Source organism: Chiloscyllium plagiosum, unplaced genomic scaffold (genome assembly GCF_037043375.1).
Source record: "Chiloscyllium plagiosum isolate Xiang-an unplaced genomic scaffold, Cpla_swu_hap1 HiC_scaffold_10, whole genome shotgun sequence".
In the NCBI taxonomy this organism is placed as follows: Eukaryota; Metazoa; Chordata; class Chondrichthyes; order Orectolobiformes; family Hemiscylliidae; genus Chiloscyllium; species Chiloscyllium plagiosum.
This window is the reverse complement of record NW_028270148.1, coordinates 93,580,354-93,607,673: the sequence shown is the minus strand read 5'-3', so window position 1 is coordinate 93,607,673 and position 27,320 is coordinate 93,580,354. Positions and strand designations below refer to the sequence as shown.

Sequence of the window (27,320 nt, the reverse complement as noted above, 5' to 3'; positions counted from 1 at the left end):
CCCAAGCCTAAGCCGATCATACTTATTAAGTACCTCACTTGTTTTCCTTTTAGATCTGTCTCATTTGGCTGTCCTTGATCATGACAGCCTTCCTGTTATTTTATCCAGTTCCTCTTTTCTTACCTTCTGACTTCTGAGATCATCCTTTACTATTTTGATAGTCCAAAAAGCGGACCTACAAACTATGAGCTTATTGCAAAATGCCCCTGCTGCTTCTTTTGTGGTCAGCTACAATACTCAAGGTTATTTCTTATCTTAAAACTATTTCTTTAAAAGACCCTCTATATTCATTAAAGTCAACATACACCTGACAACCTGAAATTTTTCTCTCTCATTAACATAAGCGATTCTGGGGGGCACTTACTGACAATTTAAACTTCCCGATCATTTGTCCATGCTGCTTATGTTGACATAAATAGTGTCACATAGGGACACCACCCACCGTGTATGCAACAGGCCAATGTTGCCTATCTCATACGTTGCAGGCAAGGATGCACCGAGATCAAGCAGACGTCATGACAATGGATGAATGGACACCGCACAACAATCACCAGACATCGGTGTTCCTTCTCAGGTGGGGAACACTTCAGTGGTCAAGGGCATTCAGCTCAGATCTTCGGGTGACCATTCTCCAAGGTGGACTTCAGGACAGGCAACAATGCAAAGTGGCCAAGCATAGGCTGATAGCCAAGTTCAGCACCCAAGGATTGTTTAAATATCTTTAATGTGGCTGAGTTGACTACATTGGCAGGTAGGGCATTCCACGTCCATACCACTCTCTGAGTCAAAACCTGCCTCTGACATCTGTCTTAAATCTATCACCCCTCAATTTGTAGTTATGCCCCCTCGTACAAGCTGACATCATCATCCTAGGAAAAAGACTTTCACTGTCTACCTTATCTAATCCTCTGATCATCTTGTGTGTCTCTATCAAATCCCCTCTTAGCCTTCTTCTTTTCAATGAGAATAGACCCAAGTCTCTCAGTCTTTCCTCATAAGACCTTCCCTCCAGACCAGGCAACATCCTGGTAAATCTCCTCTGCACCTTTTCCAATGCTTCCACATCCTTCCCAAAATATGGTGACCAGAACTGTATATAATATTCCAAGTGCAGCCGCACTAGCGTTTTGTATAGTTGCAGCATGATATTATGGCTCCAGAACTCAATCCCTCTACCAATGAAACCCAACACACTGTATTCCTTCTTAACAGCACTATCAACCTGGGTGGCAACTTTCAGGGATCTATATACACAGACTCCAAGATCCCTGTGCACACTACCAAGAATCTTTCCATTGACCCAGTACTCTGCCTTCCTGTTATTCTTCCCAAAATGCATTACCTCACATTTAGCTGCATTGAACTCCATTTGCCACCTCTCAGCCCAATTCTGCAGTTTATCCAAGCCCCCTGCAACCTGTAACATTCTTCCAAACTGTCCACTGTCCACTGACTTTAGAGTCATCAGCAAATTTACTAATACATCACCTATGCCTGCATCTAAATCATTTATAAAAATGACAAACAGCAGTGGTCCCAAAACAGATCATTGTGGCACACTACTAGTAACCGGACTCCAGGCTGAATATTTTTCATCAACCACCACTTGCTGCTCTCTTTCGGAAAGCCAGTTTCTAATCCAAACTGCTAAATCACCATCAATCCCATGCCTCTGCATTTTCTCTAACAGCTTACCATGTGGAACCTTATTAAAGGCTTTACTGAAGTCCATGTATACCACATCAACAAACCTACTCTCATCTACATGCTTGGTCACTTTCTCAAAAAACTCAATGAGGTTTGTGAGACATGACCTGCCCTTGACGAAACCATGTTGACTATCTGAAATCATATTGTTGCTTGAAACAATTCATGAACCAAAACCTGTAATTCATTCTAAACGACAAAAGACTTAACAACAATCAATGTTTGTTTAATATATCATTTCAGTTGCATGACACTATAATCTTTTGCTATAAATTCTGTATCTTATGATCCTGCTTCACAACCACCTGATGAGCAGCAACGCTCCGAAAGCTAGTGCTTCCAAATAGACCTGTTGGACTATAACCTAGTGTTGTGTGATTTTTAACTTTGTCCACTCCAGTCCAAAACCGGCTCCTCCAAATCAATTTCTGCAATTCTCATTTCTGAAGGTTGAGCCATAGATTTCCACTGGTTGGTCTGTGCTGATGGGTGACATATTTCGGTGGTTTAGCATTGCCTTCTTCAGGACAGCTGACTACAAACTCTCCAAGCCTTAGCACCTGCTAGCTTTACTAGCATATACAAAAGTAGATAGCACTGTCCATTGTCTTAAACATATCTATTGTTCGTGGAGCTTTCATGTAGTTCAAGTGAAAAGAATTTACTACTCAATGCCTTATTGCACTTTCAGGGCAACTATTGTCATTCAAATGTTGTAAGTTTTTAGTCAGAGTTGGTTTTGAGAATTAAGATTTTTCGGAGCTGTGTCAGGTTTTCGAATCTGTTGGTCAGTTTTGGTTAGTTTCTAAATTAGATTTGTTAATACTAATCTAGGGTAATTATGGTTTCCAAGTCGGGGGTTGAACAACAGCAAAGCAAATAACTTTCTTGTTCAAAGCTTTACCCCACTCCACTTATTGGTTTTGGGATTAACTTTCCACTTGGGAAATGTCTAACTGCCCTATGAAAACCTTTAATCATCTTAGCTTCCTCAATTAGATCATCTCTCAATCTTCTGCACAAGCCCAGGCTATGCAAACACTGGGCCCAATGTTAACTCCATGCATGCATGTTGGTTTTGAGTTGATTCAGGTCGCCACTATAGTTTCTGAAACATTGTTGCAGAAAATAATCAACAAGGAAGCCAGAATTTTAAAGTAAAAGCCCCAATTGGACAAAGGCTAAGATTGTAACCAGGAAACACCAATGTGGGTAACACTTCCTGACTTGAAACAAAAGTTCAAAAGGCAGGGGCAGAAGGGTGTAGGAAGCAAGACTGACTACCAAATGGGCACAATGTTGGAAGTACTTCTGTCTGCGTTGTTTGCTGTTGCTTTGGTCCATTCAGATGGCAAGTAACCGATATCTCTTGTTGTATCTGTAAATATTGGATGCTATAAACTTACTGGAATGCATTGTGCTCTGTGCAATTGTTGAAGGAAGTGGAGAGTGTAAAAGCAGCACCAGAGGTAGAGTTGTCACAGCAAGATTAAATGTGCTGTTTGCATTGAATTGGAGAGGATGTGGCTTCTGCTGCAGCAGCTCAATAAAACTTGTTGCATTCGGGAAGCTTGTAACTGAAGGTTTTGTCAGCGATGTCTGCTTTAGTTCCAGCAGCCCGCGTTCATTGATTTTGTCAGCCCCATAAATCAGCTAAGCAGCAAGTTTGTGTCCAGTTCAGTTACAGCATTTGAAAGTGCGCAAATAACAACATTTTAAAATTATACTCCATACACTGCTGTTTTCTTCTTTCCCAGCCTCTCCCCCCAATTAGTTGTGTGCCGAACCCATGTGATTAAATGCGTTACAGGTCTACAGTATCTTGGATTAGTGGTGCTGGAAGAGCACAGCAGTTCAGGCAGCATTCAAGGAGCTTCGAAATCGACATTTCGGGCAAAAGCCCTTCATCAGGAATAAAGGCAGTGAGCCTGAAGCGTGGAGAGATAAGCTGGAGGAGGGTGGGGCTGGGGAGAAAGTAGCATAGAGTACAATGGGTGAGCGGGGGAGGGGATGAAGGTGATAGTCAAGGAGGAGAGGGTGGAGTGGATAGGTGGAAAAGGAGGTAGGCAGGTAGGACAAGTCCGGACAAGTCATGGGGACAGTGCTGAGCTGGAAGTTTAGAACTAGGGTGAGGTGGGGGAAGGGGAAATGAGGAAACTGTTGAAGTCCACATTGATGCCCTGGGGTTGAAGTGTTCCGAGGCGGAAGATGAGGTGTTCTTCCTCCAGGCGTCTGGTGGTGAGGGAGTGGCGGTGAAGGAGGCCCAGGACCTCCATGTCCTCGGCAGAGTGGGAGGGGGAGTTGAAATGTTGGGCTACGGGGCGGTGTGACTGATTGGTGTGGGTGTCCCGGAGATGTTCCCTAAAGCGCTCTGCTAGGAGGCGCCCAGTCTCCCCAATGTAGAGGAGACCGCATCGGGAGCAACGGATACAATAAATGATATTAGTGGATGTGCAAGTAAAATTTTGATTGATGTGGCCCTTTAGGGCCTTGGATATAGGTGAGGGAGGAGGTGTGGGCGCAGGTTTTACATGCGGTCTCCTCTACATTGGGGAGACTGGGCACCTCCTAGCAGAGCGCTTTAGGGAACATCTCCGGGACACCTGCACCAATCAACCACACCGCCCCGTGCCCCAACATTTCAACTCCCCATCCCACTCTGCCGAGGACATGGAGGTCCTGGGCCTCCTTCACCACTGCTCCCTCACCACCAGACGCCTGGAGGAAGAACGCCTCATCTTCCGCTTCGGAACACTTCAACCCCAGGGCATCAATGTGGACTTCAACAGTTTCCTCATTTCCCCTTCCCCCACCTCACCCTAGTTCTAAACTTCCAGCTCAGCATTATCCCCATGACTTGTCCGGACTTGTCCTACCTGCCTATCTCCTTTTCCACCTATCCACTCCACCCTCTCCTCCCTGACCTATCACCTTCATCCCCTCCCCCGCTCACCCATTGTACTCTATGCTACTTTCTCCCCACCCCTACCCTCGTCTAGCTTATCTCTCCACGCTTCAGGCTCACTGCGTTTATTCCTGATGAAGGGCTTTTGCCCGAAACGTCGATTTCGAAGCTCCTTGGATGCTGCCTGAACTGCTGTGCTCTTCCAGCACCACTAATCCAGAATCTGGTTTCCAGCATCTGCAGTCATTGTTTTTACCTCTACAGTATCTTGTCAGCTTTCCATTACGCGTCATCTCTATGTGTCCTTAAATGTTGATATCAAATGCTAACCTTTTGAAACTTTGAAACAAACTAACAGTTTAGCCCAACACAAGGTAATACTGAAAGAAAAGCCAACCGAGTCCATTACTTCAAGCTGATAAAAAGATTTGAATTGGATGTAATAATTTTCAATTGATGTGTAACTGCATCTTCATTAAGTAAAACCCAGAAGCCTCATGTACTGTATTTTAAAAATCTGTTATTATGTTCAGGCCTTTGGGATTGCGCTATAATTAAAAAATAATTTTCATGCAAAGGTGAAAGGAGCTAAAATTGATGATTATAAATACTCTCTTTCTATTGGTGAATCCAAAATAAAAGGATATAAATGTTTCGAACCAGCCAGATAATGGGAAATTCTTTCACATGATGAATGACAAGATTGTGAAATGGACGGCTACTTAGAACAGTTGAAGCTCAGTGCATCCATGTCCTTAAGGTGTGTAAAGGGAACACAGTGATGCAGAGGCAGGCTGGATGTAATTGGAGGAGGCTGATTTGGAGTAGAAACATTGGATTTGTTGAGCTGAATGGCCTGTTCACTTCTGTACTGCAGATCTCCTGACAACAATGAACATTGTAAACTCAATCATAACTTCAGTAACTTTCTGTGTCTATTGGTTTGTCCAAACAAACTCCTCTCCTGTCACCACTGCAGTCATTTTTAAGACTAAGAAAGGTGTTGCTGAAAAATTGTCATGTTGTCGGTTTTGTCTTTCACTCAGTTTGCAAGAATATCAAACCATGAGCGTAAACTCTTGATTCTATTCTGATATTGCTTTCGAAATGAAAAGCTTCAGTTTTTTTTAAGCAATATTCAGGTTCTGTACTTTCCAAGCAACTATTTTAAAGATGCTGACCCATCTTTAATTCTTAGAATTCACTGCATTTGATGATGCATTTGAACAGTTGAATAGTTTGAATACTTATCATTTGTAATAAGAAATATTCTTTTGTCATGCTGTTTGTGTCTGACAATAGAAGTGGACTGTTGCCCTACTTCCAATAAAAGGAAACTCCAGAAGTTGATAGTTTGGACATTAAACTATCAACAGGATGTAGAGATTTGATTAATTTTCTTTCAAAATCATATTTTAAACTTTAATCTATATTTGCAGCTGTAGTATGTACCTTATTATCTACAGGAAGTATAATCCTGTAATTAACCCTCCAAAACCACTAATTGTGACTAATTCTACTGAATGCCTCACACTATTCAGAAACTGTTTAGCCTGCTGTGCATAGCTTACAAATTTACATCAATTATTTTAATTTGTTGTTTAGTCAAGGTTTTCATTTATAGTTTGCTTATTGTTAAACTGTTTTTTTATCTTCTCCACTCACCCCTGTGTATTCTTAGTATTCAGCCAAGGTTGCTTCCACTTATTAGAGTTTACAGTGTAAAAACAGATCTCTTGGTTGAATTGGTCAATGCAAGCAGACATCACAGTGATGATGGGTGAATGAGATTTGGTGCCAGTTCAGATACAAGCAGCTTTTCTGTCAGAGATGGGATTGAAAGCCTTTCTGGATTATTCTGCGATTTCCAGGGATTGAAGGTTACTCTTCACTGCTGCAGGCAATCTTGAGAAGAAATCAATAAGGATATTAAGTTGGACTTATTTTACATGTTATTTGGATATTGTACCTGTTCCAAAAGTATTTTAAGAGTGGGTTGAGGGTGGGATGACTCCAGTAGTTGACAATAGTCTGTTTTGTTGTCTTTCTGATAGACTGTGTGGAAGCAGTAGGCCGAAAGAGTGGACTAAAAGTAAGAGTTTAGGAGACAGCAATTTGAGGAAGAAAGTCATGTAATTAAAGCATCAGAAATACATCTAAAAACAGATCTCTCAAGTTTAATTGATAACTATTCATTTTCAGCGGGACTTATTGATCTCATCAAAGCTTAGTTGAGATGGTTTTAAAACTTCTGTTTGCATGCGTTTACCAGAACCCACTTCTCATCCAATTTTAAAACTGTGCAACAAATTAGAATTGTTGGAGACACTGAGGCCATTCAGCTGGATAAACACTGTTGGGAAGTATGCCAACAAGAGGTTGCCAATGCTTGCACTCCTGATGTAAAGGAGTTTAACTTCACCTCCTTAATTAACTTCTCTCAGGGTTTGTGTTCAGACACCACAACCCATTGTTGGTCTTGGGTTAGTGTTGGTACAGTTTTGAGTGATGACAGGTTCATTGTGATGGGATGGATTGACCATTAGCTCCTATGACTTGTGTCTTCTCGCTTTACCTTATGTCTATTTATTTTGGCGATCAGTTAAATCTGTGCCCTCTGGTCAGCGACCCTACTGCCAAGTAAAACAGTTTCTGCTTATGTACTCTTGTCAAAACCTCTCATTTAAAACAAAAAAAATAAAGCTGATCAAACTTAAATTTCCTTAACCTTGGAGGAAAACTATCTTAGCCACTGTTGTTTGGATATAGTAAAGACTGCAGATGCTGAAAGTTAGAACCAATAGATGTGGAGCTGGAGAAGCACAGCAGCTCAGAAAGCATCAGAGAAGCAGAAAAGTCAATGTTTTGTGCTGGGACCCTTCATCAAGCATGACCTTCTCCAGTTCTACATCTACTGACTTGGCTACTATTGTTTCCTGCAGAACTAAAGTCCTATACACTTGGTGTCATTACAGTAAATCACACCTCTATTGTATCCATGGCCTTTATACGTTTCTGTTTTTAAAAAACATTAATCAAGGATCCTAAGTAATTTCCATTTATTACCTGGGCTCATAAAACAGCTTATAGGTGTTCAGAGATATGCAGTTTAGGTGGATTGGCCATGCTAAATTTATCATAGTGTCCAGGGATAAGCAGGCAAGGTAGATTAGGCATGGGAAGTGCAGGGCTACAGGGATAGGGTGGGGGGTGGGTCTGGGTGAGATGCTTTTCAGAGGGTCAGTGTGGATTCAGTGGGCTAATTGGCCTGCTTCTATGATTCATAGTTGTCATGCATTGCCCAGGTAAGTTGACCTATTTCCCACTTTGTTCATGACTGTGTTTTTTCTTGTGATATTCCAGCTGTTGGCATGACAGAAAAGACACCAGTTGGGCCAGGATTTCTCCAAGATGTCAACACCACTGACTCTGGTGTTCAAAATGCCAGCTTAATTGCAATCTATGGTTACAACAACCAGTCAAATGATATCTTCCTGTATAAAGTTCAGAAGATACATAAAGCACAAGTACAGGTAAGAAACGTTGTATCTAAGTGCTGCAAAAAAAGCAACGTTTGATTCCTCCATTCTTCTGAAATTGACCAAGAATACTCAGTCTGGAGAAGAACACACAAATCAGAGATTCACAACTGTACAATTGTATGCAAATGACAATTTAAACAAGATTTGTGGTGAGCTTTTTAAGGAATCACTGAACCCCAAAGAAAAATATTTATGGACAAGTATCTGTGCATCCAACATGTTTGATTCCCATCACCTGATGTAGGAGTGTAAGGGAAGAGTAACGCTGCACAACCTTCAGGGGTATAGTACATTCCACTGTTTCAGAGGTCCTTGACTCTACCACTCGTAAGCATCACAATCAGTTTGATGAGAACAATGAAGAAACTACTGGAAGAAAAATGTCACCTCAAGAGTCTTCCTGAATGGCTAGTCATCAGTATTCAAGTCCTATGCCTACCAAAATATCTGCAGAACTGTCCAGAATAAGCTTTGAAGGTCTCATGGCATAGTGGTAATATTACTCAGATATTCTCCAGATGCCCAAGCTAGGGCCCATGGGTTCAAATCTCGAATTTAAATTCCATTAATAAATCTAGTTTCTATCATGGTGACCATGACAACTAGCATCTTTTGTTGGAAAAGCCCATTTGTTTCAATAGTGCTCTGTTAGGGAATAAAATCTGCTATTTGGTGTGGCCGATATGTGACTCCAAGATCTTTAGCAATGTGGTTGAGACTTAGCCACCCTGATAACGCTGTAGTAAATCACTCAAACCAAACACAGTTATAGGATGGGTGACAGGTGTCGGACTTCTCACATATCCCATGAAAGAATGTAAAAATCTCAGAAGCAAGACACTTGGATGAATTGGAAAGCAGGTTAACGTCAGTCATATGCAGACTCCAGAGTGGGAAAGGTTTGACAATTCTGAGATTTTTCTCTTCCTCCAGTCTGCTGGTTCATTACTGATCCTAGGTGCTAACAGGTCAACACAGCTCACAGAAAATATCCAAACTCTCAGAAGATGGGCAGAACCCTTCAACCACATCCTTGATTGTCTTTCGTCCAGCAAGGAAGAAGCAATCAACATAATGCCACGGGTTTCCATAAGCTGCTCTCTCAATGTCTAACCTAGGCTCTCAGATATAAAATGGTTAAATTCCTATCAAATGGCCAAGCTCCAGGAGCTGATGCTATCTACAAAGATAGAGATCAGTGCCTGGTCAAGAGGTTCACTGAACTCTTCCATTTTTTGTGGCAGCAATGACCCTCCCACAAGAATAAAAAGTTGACTTTGTTTGCTACCTTTATACAAACAAAATGGAACTTGGCAATCTTGTTACAATTAGAGAGGAGTGTATCTCATCTCCATTGTGGATAAAAGCTATTCGAGATGACTTCATAAACGATTAAGGTCTCCAAGGAAGTACATCATGATTTATCGTTTGCCAATGATTGCACAATGGTTGCCAGTTCAGAGCTGGACTGACTTATTTCCTAAGCACGCAACAACTTTTGTCTTATAATTAGTATGAAGAAAACTATAGTGATGTCCAACCTGCTCCAGAAATGGACTACCTCAAGCTCAAAGTTTTCGTCTTTCTCCCTCTTTCTCTTTCTCTCTCCCTCTTTTTGTTTCTCTCCCTCAGAGTTATCCGCTAAGAAACTCAACCACTTTTCATTTGGGTTGCCTTCAGAGGCTTCTGAAAATTAGACAGTTAAACAACATAGCAGAGTCTCAGAGGTGTCCCCTCAACTGGCATGTCAAACATCAACACTGACTCAGTCACAACATTGAGTGAAGCTGTTCCTATAACTAAGGTGCCTGGCACTCATTTATCAAAGTGAATCTTCAATGAAGATATTGAGTCTGGGATGTGTTCAGATGGTGGCCAAAGGAGAAGCTACCATCTGAGGTTTTGGTAATGACTTTGAGTCCTGGAAGAAGCTCCCATATGATTACTGTCTGGTGCAACAAAATAAAAAATGCAGCTTCTCTTGAAAACACATGCATGCCAGAAGCAGAGAGAAAATGGAAAGGAAATCCCAAGCAAATAACTTTTCCAAATGACGTCATCTGTGAGATCCATGACACCATATCGAATAGTACCAGGAGGAAGCCAATCAGCATCTCCAGCCTGCTCTGCCATTCAATAGGATCATGACTGATCCAACATTCCTCACATCCAGGTTCCTGCTGTCTCCCTGTACCTTTTATTTTTCTCTCTGCCGATCAATAATCTCTCAGCCTTAAATAGACACAAGGACTGTGCCCCACCGCTCTCTGTGGCAAGGAGACCCAAATCTCTAATTGAAGAAATTCCTCCTCAACTCAGTCTTAATTGGCACCTCTTTATTCTGAGACTATTCCACCTGGACTGAGACCCTCCTATGAAGGGAAACATCCTTTTAGCATTTACCCTGTCCATCCCCTTAAGGATCTTTTATGTTTCAATGAGATCACCCCTCATCCTTCTGAATTCCAGTGAGTACAATCACAACCTGTTTAACCTTTGCTCAGAAGACAATCCCTCCATACCCGGGATTATCCTAGTGAGGTTTCTCTGAACTGTCTTCATTGAAATAATCTCTTTCCTTTAAATAAGGAGTCCAAAACTGCTCACAGTACTCCAGATGTGGTCTCACCAGCAACTTGTACAATGGCAGGAAGACTTCCCTACTCTTATACTCCAACATTCCTTTAGCTTTCCTGAATACTTGCTGCACCTGCATGCTAGCTTTCTGTGTTTCATGCACAAGTATCCCCAAGTCCCTTTGTGTTGCAGTTTTTCCTCCATTTAAATAATGCTCTGTTTTTTTTATTCTCCCTAGGAGACAGTGGGGACTGCAGAAGCTGGAGAAATCAAAGTTGATAAAGTGTGGTGCTGGGAAAGCACAGCCAGTCAGGCAGCACCTGAGGAGCAGGAGAGTCGATGTTTCTGAAGAGGGGGCCTGCCCGAAACATTGACTCTCTTGCTCCTCGGATGTTGCCTGACCTGCAGTGCCTTTTCCAGCACCGTGCTTTATCAACTTTTATTCGCCTTTGCATAATGAACAACTTCCCTTTGTTTTTCCCTCATTATACTCCATTTGCCAACTTTTTGCTCCTGTATTTAGGCTATCAATATGTCCCTTAAGCTGTTTGTATCCCTCTTGCAACTTGCCTTTCCATCTATTTTTGTGTTGCCTGCAAACCTCACTACATTACACTATCTTGTCCTACATGAACAAAGGTTCCATCTGCTTCCTCCACTCGTTCCAAGCTTTCGAACTTGCCCTGCAAACATAACCTGCATTTTCCTCTCTGGTTCTTTTGCCAATTACCTTAATTTTGCATCATCTGACTGTAGACATTCAACATCAGTGGAAAGGGTTTTATTTCCTTTGTTACTCCATCAAAATCCCCCTAATTTTGAGCATCTTCATTAAATTTCTCCTTTCCCTTTTCTGCTCTTAAAAATGTCAGCTTCATTATTCTCTGCACATCAACTCACCTTGCTACCAAACCAGCAAGCTTCCACTGCCGCAGGGCCTTGAACTCTTATTATCAATTATGATTAAGGAGAGCAGGTTGCAGCAATGAGTGAGAGCTGACACAAAGCAGAGTCGTTTGCAAAAAGTAAGTTTCTTTTTAGAGCCAGTTGGGCGATGCACAGCTAAGCAGTTGCCGCAGCAACACTGGTCAGTGAGTTTAATTAAAGAAAAGCATGTTTTTTTTCAGACCTGCACATTTGTATCGAGGAACTGGTTACATGAATGACTTCAGACAAAAGAGGGAAAGGTGTATTTAATGTTTTCAATCAAACTGACAATGCCCTGAAGATTACTACCTTTTGTTTACCTTGGATCTAAATGTGATGTGGTTGTCTTGGTAAAAATACAAGATCATTTTGCACATACATCAGAGGAAGCTAAGGATTTGAAATGCTTACACTTAGAGTAAGATGAACATTCTTTACATTCCAGTCTTGCCTTTTATCAGCAACTTAAGAATAAATCAATTTTACAAACAGTTTGAACAGCTATGTTCTAAGAAGATATTAAAAAGAACTTATTTTCTATTCAAGGTTGTTGCTGGTCTGAAATATTTTCTCTATGTTGATATTGGGAGAACAGTGTGTCGCAAAGGAAGACCATATAATCTCAAATACTGTTCATTTGAAATACATCCACTGCTGATTAAGGTAAAACAATTCTTCCCTCATTATTTGAACCTATATTTGAAAGGCTGCTAATATCTACACAAAAGTAAACATGGGAAATTAGTGATAGTCCTGATGAACTAGTATTCCAGAAGCCTAGATAATGCTCTGGGTCAGAGTTTGAATCTCACCCTGGCAAATGTGGATTTTATTTTTAAAATTGGAATTAAAAGTCTAATGATGTCAATAGTCATAAAAACCGATTGGATTCACAAATGTCTTTTTAGGAAAGGAAATCTGCCATTCTGGCCTGATATGGTCCACATGTAAATCCAGTCTCTCAATTGTCCTCTGAAACTGACAAGCACACCAGTCTGTTGAAGATTCCTGATGAAGGGCTTTTGCCCAATACATCAATTCTCCTGCTCCTCAGATGCTGCCTGGCCTGCTGTGCTTTTCCAGCAACACTCTCAACTTGACACCACTTTGTTGTGTCAAACCCTGAAAAATTCTCAAAAGGAATTGGGCTGGATGTACCACCTGGCACCAATGAAGGCACTAGAAACAGCAACAGTAAATGCAGCCTTGTTGATCCTGAGGTGTCCTCCTGACTAACATCTGGGAGCCAAAATCACAGCTAGTGCAACAATTGGGAGAACTGCCTCATAGAATAGACAAGCAACAGCCTGATATTATCTGTAAGATAAGATTTGGTGGGAGTCACTAAGTCCCAGACTACATCATCACCATCTATAGGCATGTCCTGTCCCATCAGCAGGACAGACCAACAAAGCTGGAGGCACAGTAGTAAACAGTCAGGAGAAAGTGATCATGGGAGTCCTCAACATTTATTTTGGACCCCATGAAGTCTTAGGGTATCGGGTCAAACATGGACAAGGAAAGCTCCTGCTGGTTATCTCTTTGCACTCCCCACCCCCATTTCAGCTGGTGAATCAATACTCCCCACATAATGAGCACCACAGAGGAAGCAGCGAGCGTGGCAAAGGTGCAGAATACACTATGGGTGGAAGACTTCAGCATCCATCATTCAGGAGTGGCACTGCAGCAGCATTACTGACTGAAATGCTCCAAGACCTAAAGGATATACCTGCTAACTTGGGTCTGTAGCATGGAGAAGGATCTATCGGGACCCATGTGGGAAGATTAGCTGCTACTCAAACCCCACTATTACTGGAGTCAGTACAAAATTTAAAGATAACATGAAAGATGCCAAGTTACCTGCCTGACGGACTTGGAGTCGTAGAGTCACAGAAATGTACAGCATGGAAACAGACCCTTTGGTCCAACTCGTCCATACCAACCAGATATCCTAATCTAATCACGTCCCATTTGCCAGCTTTTAGCCCATATCCCTCTAAACCCTTTCTATTCATATACCCATCCATACACCTTTTAAATGCTGTAGTTGTACCAGCCTCCACCACTTCCTCTGGCAGCTCATTCCATACACTCACCACCTTCCATGAGGAACATGTTGCCCCTTAGATCTCTTTTATATTTTTCCTCTCTCACCCTAAACCAATGCCCTCTAGTTCTGGACTCCCCAACCCCAGGGAAAAGACTTTTGTCTATTTACCCTACCCATTCCCCTCATAATTTTGTAAACCTCTATAAGGTCACCCCTCAGCCTCCAACGCTCCAGGGAAAGCAGCCCCAGCCTCTCCTTATAGCTCAAATCCTCCAACCCTGTCAACATCCTTATAAATCTCTTCTGAAGCCTTTCAAGTTTCACAATATCCTTCCAATAGGAAGGAGATCAGAACTGCACACAATATTCCAAAAGTGGCCTAACCAATGTACTGTACAGCTGAAACATGATCTCCCAACTCCTGTACTCAATACTCTGACCAGTAAAGGAAAGCATACCAAATGCTTTCTTCACTATCCTATCTACCTGCAACTCTACTTTCAAGGACTGTGAACCTGCACTCCAAGGTCTCTTTGTTCAGCAACATTCCCCAGGACCTTGCCATTAAGTGTATAAGTCCCAGGCGAAAGTGAAGACTGCAGATGCTGGAGATCAGACTCAAGAGTGTGTTGCTGGAAAAGCACAGCAGGTCAAGCAGCATCCGAAGAGCAGGAGAATTGACGGTTCGGGCATAGGCCCTACAACAGGAATGAGGCTTTTGGGCCAGGGTGCTGAGAGATAAATGGGAGGTGGTGGAGGAGGGGGGAAGGGGAGGGTAGCTGAGAAAGCGATAAATGGATGAAGGTGAGGGAGAAGGTGATAGGTTGGGGGTTGGAGCGGATAGGTGGGAAAGATGATGGACAGGTCCAGAGGGCGGTACCAAGTTGGAGGCTTGGGACTGGGATAATGCGGGGCGGGCGGGGGGGGGGGGAATGACGAAGCTGTTGAAATCTATATTTATCCCATGTGGTTGCAGGGCCTCAAGGCGGGGTGTGATGTGAGGCTTTCTTCCTCCGGGCATTGGGTGGTAACAGTTTGATGGTGGTGGAGGAGGCCCAGGACCTGCATGTCCTCGACAGAGTGGGAGGAGGAATTGAAGTGTTCAGCCATTAGGCATTTGGGTTGGTGGGTGCAGGTGTCCCAGAGATGTTCTCTGAAATGATCCACAAGAAGGCGTCCTGTCTCCCCACTGTCGAGGAAACCACACCAGGTGCAACAGATGCAGTAGATGACATTGATAGAGGTGCAGGTAAATGTCTGATGGATGTCGAATGATCTTTTGGGGCCTTGGATGGAGGTGAGGGGAGTGGTGTGGGCACAGGTTTTGCACTTCCTGCGGTGGCAGGGAAAGGTACCAGGAGTGGGGTGTGGGCTGGTGGGTGGGGGGGGGGGCGGCGGAGGCATGACGAGGGAGTCACGGAGGGATTGGTCTTTTCAGAATGCTGATAGGGTTAGGGAGGGAAATATATCTCTGGTGGTGGGATCTGTTTGAAGGTGGTGGAAGTGGCGGAGGGTGATGCAATGTATACGGAGGTTGGTGGGGTGGAAGGTGATGACCAAGAGAGTTCTGTCCTTGTTGCAGGGGTAGGGGTAGGGTTCAAGGGCAGTGGTGCATGAAGTGGAGGGGATGCACTGGAGGGCTTCGTCAACCATGTGAGAAGGGAAGTTACGATCTTGGAAGAAGGAGGCCATCTGGGACTTTCTGAGGTGGAATTGGTCATCCTGGGAACAGATAGGGTAGAGGCGGAGGAATTGGGAGTAAGGGATGGCATTTTTACAGGAGCTAGGGTGGGAGAAGGTGTAGTCTAGGTAGCTGTGGGAGTCAGTGGGTTTATTGTAGATGTCTGTGGTTAGTCAGTCACTAGTGATGGAGAGGTCCAGGAAGGGGAGGGAGGTATCTGAGATGGTCCAGGTGAATTTGAAGTCGAGGTGGAAGGTGTTGGTAAAGTTGACGAACTGTTCAAATTCCTTGTGGGAGCACAAGGTGGTGCCGATACAGTCATTGATATAGCGGAGGAACAGGTAAGGGATGGTGCCAGTGTAACTGCGGAAGATGGACCTTTCCACGTAGCCAACAAAGAGACAGGCTTAACTGGATCCCATGCAGGTGCCCATGGCTACTCCTTTGGTCTGAAATTTGCCTTTCCAAAATGCAACACCTCACATTTATCTAAATTAAACTCCATCTACCACTCCTCAGCCCATTTGCCCATCTGGTCAAGTCCCATTGTATTCTGAGGCAACTTTCTTCATTGTCCATTACACCTTCAATTTTGCTGTCATCTGCAAACTTACTAGCTATGCCTCCTATGTTCACATCCAAACATTTATATTAAATGACAAAAAGCAGTGGATCCAGCACTGATCCTTGTGGCATACCACTGGTCACAGGCATCCAGTCTGAAAGGCAACCCTCCACCACCACCCTCTGTCTTCCACCTTGGAGCCAGTTCTGTCTCCAAATGGTTAGTTCACTCTGTATTCCATGAGATCTAACCTTGCCAACCAGTCTACCATAACGAACCTTGGCAAACACCTTACTGAAGTGCATATAGATCACGTCCACCACTCTGCCCTCATCAAACTTCTTTGTTGCTTCTTCAAAAAACTCAATTAGGTTTGTGAGACATAATTTCCCACACACAAAGCCATGTTGGCTATCCCGAATCAGTCCTTGCCTTTCCAAATACACGTAAGTCCTGTCCCTCACAAATCCCTCCAACAATTTGCCCACTACCAATGTCAGGCTCATCAGTCTGTAATTCCCTGGCTTTTCCTTACCACCTTTCTTAAATAGTGGCACAATGTTAGCCAACCTCCAGTCTCCCAGCACCTCACTTGTGACTATTGATGATACAAATATCTCATTTCCCTGGCTTCCCTTAGAGTTCTAGGGTACACCTGATCAGTCCCTGGGATTTATCCACCTTTACACATTTTAAGACATCAAACACCACCTCCTCTGTAATACGGACATTTTTCAAGATATCACCGTCTATTTCCCCACATTCTATATCCTCAATGTCCTTCTCCACAGCAAACAGTGATCTAAGATCATTGTTTAGAATCTCCCCCATCTCCTGCAGTTCCACACATAGGCTGCCTTGCTGGTCTTTGAGGGGCCCTATTCTCTCCCTAGTTACCCTTTTGTCCATAATTTGTTTATAGAATCCCTTTGGAATCTCCTTAACCCTATTTGCCAAAGCTATCTCATGTCCCCTTTCTCCCCTCCTGATTTCCCCTTTAAGTGTCTGCCTTTATATTCTTCTCGGGATTCACTCAACCTCTGTTGTCTGCACCTGACATATGCTTCCTTCTTTTTCTTAAGCAAAACCTCAGACTTGGATTAATATAAGACACTGACCAGGGTTCCTGTACTTGTCAAGAACTACTACTGATCACAACCCTCTGGCAAAACTAAATTGAATTATCAACATTGAAATAGAGTACTGGTTCTGAAGATTGTTTTGCTTCTGATCATCATTCTTCCATCACTTGCCCCCCCAACCGCACCACCATTTTATGTAGTGAATGTTCCAACATATGCACAAAGTACATCTTTTCTATCTTAAAAAATTAGCTATACAATTTACAATTGGACATTGGTTAATGTGAAATTTGTTCCTGGTGCTCAGCGATTGCAATTGAAGTTTACTGTCGTGGAAGTTAAATTAACTCGACTCAACTATTAGCAAGAGCAACCAAAAAGAGCTCTATTAATTTTAACCTCTGCATTGCAGAGGGACCACCTGCACTTGACAAAAATGTCTTGTGCAAGGGCCCTGAGCATAATTCATATACTTGTCTTATACTGTTTCTTATCATGCTTTCAACGATAATGACTGTGAAGATTTGAGTTGTTATTCTTTTCATTCCCTTGTTGTGGACATACTGTTCATATATTTTTCTCTTGTTGAATATTTACAAAGTTCCGCAGAGACAAGCTGTCCCTCGACTGCAGACTTCAGCAAAATGTCAGAAAGTTTTAAATTTAGTAAAGCATTGTCTTTCAGATTTCAGAGTAAATGGATTTCAGAGTAAATATTAATTTTGTTAATTTTCCATTACAATCTCCTACAAGCAAATGTGCATGTGTGCAAGGTTCATCTTGGCTTGATATTTTGTCTTCCTTGATGTCATTGCTGGAATTCCATGGACCAAAATGACGCTGTGTTCATATGAGCATTCACATTGAAATGTCTCCACCAGAATTTCACTGAGCTTTTTGAGAGAAGTAATCCTTAAATGAGCTCTTTGAATATGTCTGAGAAGGAGGATGTCAGTTTAGCTTCATTATTCTCTTTAATGGGATGGTTTGTAGCCCACAAAAGTGCAAGGTTGTTCTGTTTTGAATTCTAGGAAAGGTTGTGGTGAATTTGGAAAATGGATTGGAAAGATGTGCTATCAACATGGGTTTTGATATGTTAGTCTTTATTATGTCAAAGAATGTTAGAGCTCAAACATATCAACTCCCATCCCCTCCCCACAGAGAAAAAGCTTCAGGATTTTCCTTTTGAATACATCAATTCTTTCACGCTGGACGGAATGGAGTTCTTCTATTTTTCATTTTTATTCAACAGATTCCTTTGTATGAATGTGTCAGTCAGGTAACCAAACTAGTAAACTATAGGTTGTTCTTGCTGCAACTTGTCAAATTGGTCTCTTATCAATTTAGAGATATAGATAAGCATTCTGCCTTGAGAGAGAGCCACCACTTCACCTCTCTCTTTTTGAGCAAGAAATTGTGCTCTTGCCCACTTCCTTACAAAATTCCACAAAACACATGGATATGCATTCCATCCTGGGCCTCAGGTGCTTGAGGTGAGAGAGGAACATAGGATACTAGTGCAAATGTAAGCCATTCAACTAACAAGCCTACACCACCATCCAACTAGATCATGGCTGATCTTTAACCTCAATGCAATTTTTCCTAATGCTACTCCCATTTCCTTTATTATTTTTAATATCTAAAAAAACCATCGATCTGGCTTGTAAATTCTCTGACTGAGCCCCATCTGCTTCTGGGTTAGAGAGTTCTAAAGAGTACACTCTCCAAATGAATAAATTGCTCCAAATCTCAGTGCTACCTCTTATTTTGAGATTGTCCCTTGTTCTAGATTCCCCAGGCAGGTGAACCACTTTTCTCGCCTGTCAAACCCCGTAAGAACTTTGCATGCTTAAATAAGGCCACGTCATCTAAATGTCAGTGATTGCAGGTCCTGTTCCTTCAATGTCTCCTCACAGGACAATCGCAGCATCTCAGAATCAGTCAAAGTACGCAATACGCCAGGTGTGGCCTCAACAAGGTTTGATATGATCGGAGTAAGACTTGGACTGAGTAGAGTCAGGAAATCATTTTTTCTACTGACACCTTCTAATTAAGATTGATGGGGCTCAAAGAGTTCACAGGGTGATCACTGCTAAAGACTAGGCTGTGGCCTTTTAAAATGGAAGCACCTCAGATCTTTTAAGATAAGACATTTAGGACAGAGGCCCCATGGGAAAGAGGGGAAATCCTTCCACAGAGATTAGTCAGGACTGTGGGGCTGCTATTCCTGCCCACAGTCGTGTCTGTGGACCAAGAAACCTCTAAATTGGATGGTCTTCCTCCTGGCTAGGACAGGAAAGCCATTTCCATTATGGTGTCCAAACATCATGGAAGCTCCTCCACTATGACAGAATGCTCATTAGCCCCATAAGGCAACCATCAATTGGAGTTTGAATTATAAATTGATTTAACTGTCTCCTTGACATGGTGGGGGGTTGAGGTGGCTCATGTGATACAGTGGTACAGTTCCTATATCTGAACTGGGAGACCCAGGTTCAAGTCCCATCTACCCCAGTGGCATGTCAATAACATCTTTGAACAGGTTGATTGAACAGGAGTGGCTAGCCTACTCTCTAATCCTGCTGTGGGGAAACTGTCCCGGTAGTAAGACAGCTTTCCTGCCTCAGCTACCCACCTCTTCACCTGCCCCTTCCAAGCTCCATGAAGGAATCTCTTGCAGGAACGATCTCAGTGGAAATAAGCAAATATTCCAGATAGCTCAAGGTATAGGTATTTTCCTCCTCAAACTTCTCAGAGGTGTTACTACACACCTTTGGTGCAGGTGGGACTTGTACCTGGGTCTCCCAGCTCAGAGGCAGGGATTCTACCATCACACCACAACAGCCCCTTTCGTCCACGGTGTAGTATATTTTTGATGGTACAAACTTGATGGGCTGAAGGGCTTTTTCTATATTGTAGGATTCTATGAGCTTAAACTCAATTAATAAATCTAAAATATAAAGTTTGTTTCAGTAAGGTTGACCAGGATGCCAGCCACCATAAACTAGTGAACGAGGTAGGGCTTTTCTCAATACTGCCCCTGAGCAAAGGAAATATACCATTCTTTGCAGGTCTGGCCATTACTCAAGGTGTATTGTCTTAATTTTTATTTTACAAATGCGATGCTTTTTAGTTGCTGCTAAAACTCCATCGAGGCAGACCCCATCCCCCATGCAATTTGTCTGACTGATCACTACTGAAGTTATTAATTCCTTTGACGATGTCAAAATGTCATCTGAACGCCAGTAAACAACAAGGTAATTGTTATGCAGACAATCAATGCATCACAAAACTGTCGCTTGACATTGTTTTCCTATTGATGATGCTGCTTCTGCTTTCCAAACATTTCCCTTATGATTTTAAGCTCAAATGGCATTAACAACTCCTCAACAATTGCAAGCTTTTTAAAAATCAATTCTCTGTGCCATTAAGTAAGTGAGACCATAAGATTTTCTTTTGTTGTAACTGCAGATTGCATTTTGGTACTGAACATTTCCATGGCCTTTTGCTTAAAAGAATATAAGCATTTCGGGTCCTCAGTTGCTCATGTTCAGTAACGAAATGTTTCTTCAAATTGAAGGATTTCAGGTGTACTGGGCAGTACTTGCACAGAAATTGCACACGGCAACTTTGGTACAAATAAAATCAGTAAGTAGCCATATTTATATTTCCTTAATTGTCCATTTAATTTTACATCTCTTTACTCCACCTTTGTTTTCTTCAGCCTTTATGGTTGAACTTGATGAAGGACTCTGAGGGACCTTAATAAAAACAGAAAGAACTGCGAACGCTGTAAATCAGAAACCAGGGACCTTGGGTTGTATGTTGACCAGGACAGGTAGATAAAGAAGGAGTAAGGATTAGCTGTCTTTATTAGTCAAGGCATTAGTTTAAATGCAGAGATGATGCAATTCTGAAATTCGTATTGCATTACACTGGAGAGGGTGAAAATGAGATTTACCAAGATGTTGACTGGGTTGGAGAATTTTAGTGATGGGAGACATGGGTTTGAATTCATATCACATTGGTCCTAGTAGTCAGGAAGAAGGGAACTGATCTGATAGGATGGGATTCAGCTGAATCACGCTGGAGGAAGGAGCTGTTGGTTGCATGAAAAATTAGAAAAATGAAAGGTAAAGGAGAATGTAGAACTGTAGGTTAGTGATGGGGCTGATTGTTGAACAGAACTTGACAATGTCTTCTTCTACCAACGAACCATAAGAGTAGGGACATTTGATTAATAGAACCAACTGAAAGGTTTTGTGTCACAAAGCATTCAGAAAAGGGTAAATAAACTGATGGCACAAATCAAAGTAAATGAATATGACCAAGACAGAAACTTGAAATTCAGGAATATTTGACCTTTCAGAGAGATGGGCAGGATGGAAAAGGTGGTGGGATGGCACTATAATAAGAGATGAAATTAGGACAGAGTGAGAGACATTCTCTGATCAGTTCATGTAGAGTCTATTTGAGGGAATGTTTTAAAACAAGTAGCAAGAGAAAGAAGACATTGGTTGTGTATAGACTCCAAACAGTAGCTCCTCTGGGAAAAGCTATAAATCAACAAATAATAGCACCTAAAAAGAATAGAGCAATAATTATGGGTGATGTTAATCTTCATGTTGATTGGGTTAATCAAATTAGAAAGGTTGCTATGAGGATCAATTCATACAGTGCATTAGGGATAGTTTCCTAGAGCAATATGTCATGCAGCCAATTAGGGAACAGGCTATCTTGCATCTGGTCATGGGTAATGAGGCAGGTTTAATAAATGACCTCACAGTAAAAAGTCCTCTGGGAAGTAGTGATCATAACATAATCAAGTTTGGTTTGTGTGGGAAGTGTGGGTTAGAAACAATTATTTAAATATTACAATGAAATTGGAATAAGGATAGTTAAAGTTAACTGGGCAGACAGATCAGCAGAAATGATAGTAAGCAAGCAGTGCCTGAGATTAGAGGGGTAATTAATGACTCTCAGTAAAAATGTATCCTAGTAAGGAGGAAATATTCAGAGAGGGAGAAGCCACCTTGGCTAACCAAGGAAATTAAGGAGAGTATGAATTTGAAAGAAAAAGCATGAAGGGAGCCCAAAGTCAGTGACAGACCCAAAGACTGGAATAAATTCAGAACCCAGCGAAAGATGACTAAAAAGATAATAAAGACAGAAATTAAACTATGAAGGCAAACTAATGAGGAATATGAAACCTGACAATAAAAGCTTCTCTAAATACATAAAAAGGAAGAGAAAGATCAGAGTGAACAAAAGACCCCTTAGAAAATGAACCTGTGGAGATAGGAACAGGAAATGGCATTGGGGCTGAACAGATATTTTGCATCAGTCTGTATGGTGGAAGATACATCAAAGTTCTACTAATATTAAAGAATAAGTGGTGAGGAATTAAGTACTATCACTATCTCTAGAAAAGTAACTTGGAAAATCATTGTCTAATCAAGCAAATTGACATGGCTTCATGAAGGAGAAATCACATATGACTAATTTATTGGTGTATTTAGAGGAATTCTCAACCAGAGTGGATAGAGGCGAACCAGTAGATGTGTTGTATTTGGACTTCCAGAAGGCATTCAACAAGGTACCTCAATGAAAGTTGTCATAAGAGCCCATGATGTTGGAAGTAGAATATCGATGGATAAAGAATTGGCCAATGGGCAAGAAATGGGGAGCGGGGATATGGAGTTCTTTTTCAGATTGGCAACCTAGAACCAGTGCAGTTCCACAGGGATCAGTGCTGGGACTGCAAATGTTTACAATTTATGTATATTAATAACTGTAGCCAAATTTGTTTGCAGATGATAGAAATACATGGAAAACAGGATGCAAACAGTTTGCAAGGAGCTATTAATAGATTAAATAAATGAGCAAAAAGTTGACAAATGGAGTATAATGTGATAAAATGTAAAATTGTTGCCTTTATTTAAGGAAATATATCATTGCATTGGAGGCAGTTTTCAGAGAAGATTCACTTGGATGATCCCCAGTATGGAGGGATTGTTTTCTGAGAAACATCTATACAGGCTGGGACTCCACTCACTGGAGTTTAGAAGAATCAGTGATGATCTCAGTAAAACATGTATGATTCTTAAGGGGCTTGACAAGGTAAATTCTAAGAGAATGTTTCCCCTCATGGGAGAACCTAGGACCAGAGAGCATAGACTTAGAATAAGGGGTTGTCAATTTAAGTCTGAGATGAGGAGTATCTTCACCTCATCTGGGTGTCATTGGAAGTCCTTGCCACAGAGAGCTGTGGGGTCGGAATCCTTGTGTATAATTAAGGCTGGGATAGATGCTTGATGAGTCGGGGAATCAAGGGTAATGGGGATGGGCAGGAAAGTAGACATGAGGAATCTCGGATCAGCCATGATCCTATTGAATGGTGCAACCGCCTTAAGGACTGAACAACCTACTCCTGTTCATATCTCATAGGGTCTTATGGTCTAAAAGATTGGATGAACTGGAGTTGATTTCCTTGGAGCAGAGGAAACTGGGGGACGGGGGGACGGGACATGATTTGATATGCATAAAATAACGAGGGCATAGACATGAGGAAACTGTTCTCATTGGTGGAGGTTTCGATGACCAGGGACATAGACTTAAGGTACGGACCGGAGGCTTAAAGGGCATGTGAGGAAAAGCATTTTCACACAAAGGGTGGTGGGAATCTGGAACCCCACTGCCTGTGGAGGTGCTAGAGGCAGAAGCTCTCATCACATTGAAGGAATGTTTCGATGTGCTCTTGCAATATGAAAAGGTACAAGGTTATCAGGCAGTTTCTGGAAAATGGGCTGACCATAATTAGATGGTTTTTGAGTGGTATAAAAATGCACTGAAGGGCTTTATTCTGTGCTGTAGACCGTCTGACTCTGACGTCCTGTATCATTGTTCTCTGAGTTTTGTTGTTAACCTAACAAACCTGTTGGTGTTTGAACTAAATATCCATCCATGGACTGGATGGAGCATCATAGACTGTCAACAGTCATAGATTACTCTGGTCCAACTCTGCTTTGGTGGGGGGGGGGGGGGGGGGGCTACACATCCCTGCATTATTCGAAACTGCATTTCCTCAGGCTACAACCCCACCTTTTCAGAAACAGTGAGCTTCACCAATTTAATATCACCCCTTAAATTTTTCATTAGGTCTAATCATACTCAGTTTTATTGAACATGTCTAGTGCCTTAAAATTCTAAAGAAGGTAATAGAGTCATAGAACACGGAAACAGACCCTTCCATCCAACTCATCCATGCTGACCAAACTAAACCAGTCCTATTCGCCTGCATTTGGCAGTTACTCTTCTAAACCTTTTCTATTCACGTACCTATCCAAATATCTTTTTAAATTTTGTAACTATACCTGCATCTACCATTTCCTCTGGCAGCTCATTCCACGTTCTGTGAAAAAGTTGCCCCTCAGGTCCCTTTTAAATCTTTCTCCTCTCACCTTAAAATTGTGTCCTCTAGTTTTGAACTCCCCTACTGCAGGGAAAAGTCCCTTGCCTTTCACTGTATCTATGTCCTTCATGAACTTATCAACCTCCAGAAAGTCACCCCTTAGCCTCCTACTCTCCAGTGTATAAAGTCTCAGTTTATCTAGTCTCTCCTTATACCTCAAATTCTCCAGTCCTAGTAACATCCCTGTAAATCTTTTCTATACTCTCCAATTCTCCAAACAAAGACACACATGAGAATTCTTAGAGGCATGGCATTCTAAGGAGAAAGTGAGGTCTGCAGATGCTGGAGATCAAAGTTGAAACTTTATTGCTGGAACAGCATAGCAGGTCAGGCAGCATCCAGGGAACAGGAGATTCGACGTTTCGGGCACAGGCCCTTCTTCAGGAAGCATGGCATTCTAACCAGAACTCCATCAATAAACACATCGATTTAGACTCTATCTACCTTCCCTTGGAAAAAAGAACCGGAAATGACATTACCCACCTTAAGAAACCAAGACCTATAAATAGAGAGGTGGGACATACCACCAGCGCCTCACCGAAGACTCTCACTGATGATGTTACCTAGTATGTTGACAAAACATCTGAAAACAAACCTTCAAGCTCAGCGAGCAAACTTACAGACTTATCATCAACCTGAGCTATAAATCTTCTCAAAAATCGCTAATATCATACTTTCTTCTGAGCACTCACAGATCCCAGGACCTTTTTCTGGAGCCCTGACTCAAACATCTCAAATTTCTAGAACTTCTAAAAGCATAGAGCCATCCAAAAGCCATATATTTCTCACTGAGTCCCAACTGCACAGACTCAGTACAGTTCATTGCCTTTTCAGCAGTCCAGCTAAACCATCCGTTTCTGTGTGGAGTTTACCTCTGTATCTGTTTTCTCGAACAAACTGGCCCCAAAATTGCCCTAACATGACTCACCCTTGTTCCTGGGCTATATTGGATATGAGTAATATTTTGGAACTATCAAAGTGGAATGCAAATGGAACAACCCTTTGGAATATTTCTGTTCCCTGAATGTTACAATGTTCCCTGATTGCTGATTCCCACAGTACAAATTGAAACAACAGAAGAAGGATTTGACAGAATACACTGATCCTTTATCAGGTGGGAGCTTTCCAAATTAATTGCTACTGTAACAATGCTATTGAGAGCACATGTGTGAAACTAATTGGAAAGCCCTTTCAAAAAGCTAACACTGACATGATTGCAAAATTGTAACCTTCAGGCTTGTACAATTGTTTACTGTATGATTCTGTAAAATGAATTTTTATTTGTAATTTATATCAATTTTTAATTTATTAGTGAGTGGCACAGTGGCTCAGTGGTTAGCACTGCTGCCTCATAGCACCAGGAATCTGGTTTCAATTCTAGCCTTGGGCAACTGCCTATGTGGAGTTTGTACATTCTCCCCACATCTGTGCGGGTTTCTTCCCGCAGTCCAAAGATGTGCAGGTTAGATTAATTGGCTGTGCTAAATTGCTCATAGTGTCCAGGAATTAGCCACGAGAAATGCAGGGTTATAGGGATGGGGTGGGTCTGGGGGAAGCGGGGGGGGGGGGCTGCTTTTTGAAGAATCAATATGGGCTGAGTGGCCTGCTGCCATACTGTGGGGATTCTATTACATTTTTTTGTACTGCCCTTCCACTAACCTTGTACATTTTTCTTTTAGCGGTTGACTTGTCATTTTGAACTCTGGGTTGTTTTATGGAAACAAAGTTGGAAAGTGATTGCAACAAGTTGCCAGTGAATCCTTCAGGACTGTATTCGTTCCCTGTGCTAATACTTGAAGCATTTCCACAGAGTGGTGGAGTTACTATTCAATTTCACCATTTCTGTTTTCTGCCTGAAGTGTTGAAGAGAAGATTCAGTGTCCTGCATAATTCATGAAGAACTCCTCCTCATCTAGAAATGGCCATACTTTTACACTTTAAAGAATACAGCTGCTGCTATTGGAAGCTGTACACTGTTTTTTCGATGGTTTTTTTCTTTGCCTTAATGGTATCAACCAACACATTTCAAATGAGTTATTGGTGATGTTGAATAAGGCATTGCATTTTATAGATCTTTTTGCAAGCTCAGAATATCCCAAAGAGATTTACAACAAAGTGCTTTTGAAAAGTGTAGCTGCTTTTGTAATATAGGAATATTGGCAAACATTTTGTGCAATGTCTTGTATCAGCATTGGTCAAATCAACTGTCGTCTGTTCTTCAAAATAAAGAAATGGAATCTTTTTACAGCAACTCAAGGTGAGATGAGATCCTGGCTTAGCACTGTTTCTGAAAGACAGTACTACCAACAGTGTAGCATTCATTCAGTCTACACAGGGATTGAGAACTTAGATTATGTTCTTAAGAACTCTGAAATGGGATTTATACCAAAAGACTGCTAAACACTGAAACAGATGTAACATCCATTAAGTCACAAGAGCTGGTCAATAATGCTGGAAATGCACAAGTCAACCAAGATCTTTAAAGGGACAGAAGAACAATTGAGCATGACGCTACTTCCCATTACCTGACGTTGACTGGACTGAGGAGACTCTATTTTTAGACGCGCTCTCTTTTACTTAGAATTTTCAAAGTTGGTTAAAGTTGTAAGGGTGTCAACCATGGCTCGGTGGTAGCACTTTCTTGCCTCTGAGTTGGAAGATTGTTTGTTCAAATGTAATGAAGATGGTTATTAGTGGGTCCATTCTTCAGATAAAAAAGTTAGGCTGACATTAACCTCCACAACCTGTCTACCCCCCTCCCCACTCCCTCACAACGCGCAGCCCTCCAATCCCTCTGCTCCAATCCCAGCCTC

General features: G+C 42.0%; 1 protein-coding gene across 2 annotated transcripts; it reads left to right on the top strand.

Annotated features, from left to right (window-relative positions):
• Positions 1-2,940: 2,940 nt before the first annotated feature.
• On the top strand, positions 2,941-26,758 carry LOC122553022 (cystatin-F-like). Of its 2 annotated transcripts, XM_043696436.2 has the most exons (5): positions 2,941-3,058; positions 7,976-8,145; positions 12,205-12,321; positions 20,617-20,684; positions 26,187-26,758. In XM_043696436.2, exons 1-4 carry the CDS (start codon positions 2,995-2,997, stop codon positions 20,677-20,679), a joined length of 414 nt encoding a protein of 137 aa, XP_043552371.2. In that variant the 5' UTR covers positions 2,941-2,994; the 3' UTR covers positions 20,680-20,684; positions 26,187-26,758. The 2 variants fall into 2 exon arrangements, with proteins under 2 accessions (XP_043552371.2, XP_043552372.2); XM_043696437.2 differs by lacking the exon at positions 20,617-20,684.
• Positions 26,759-27,320: the final 562 nt, after the last annotated feature.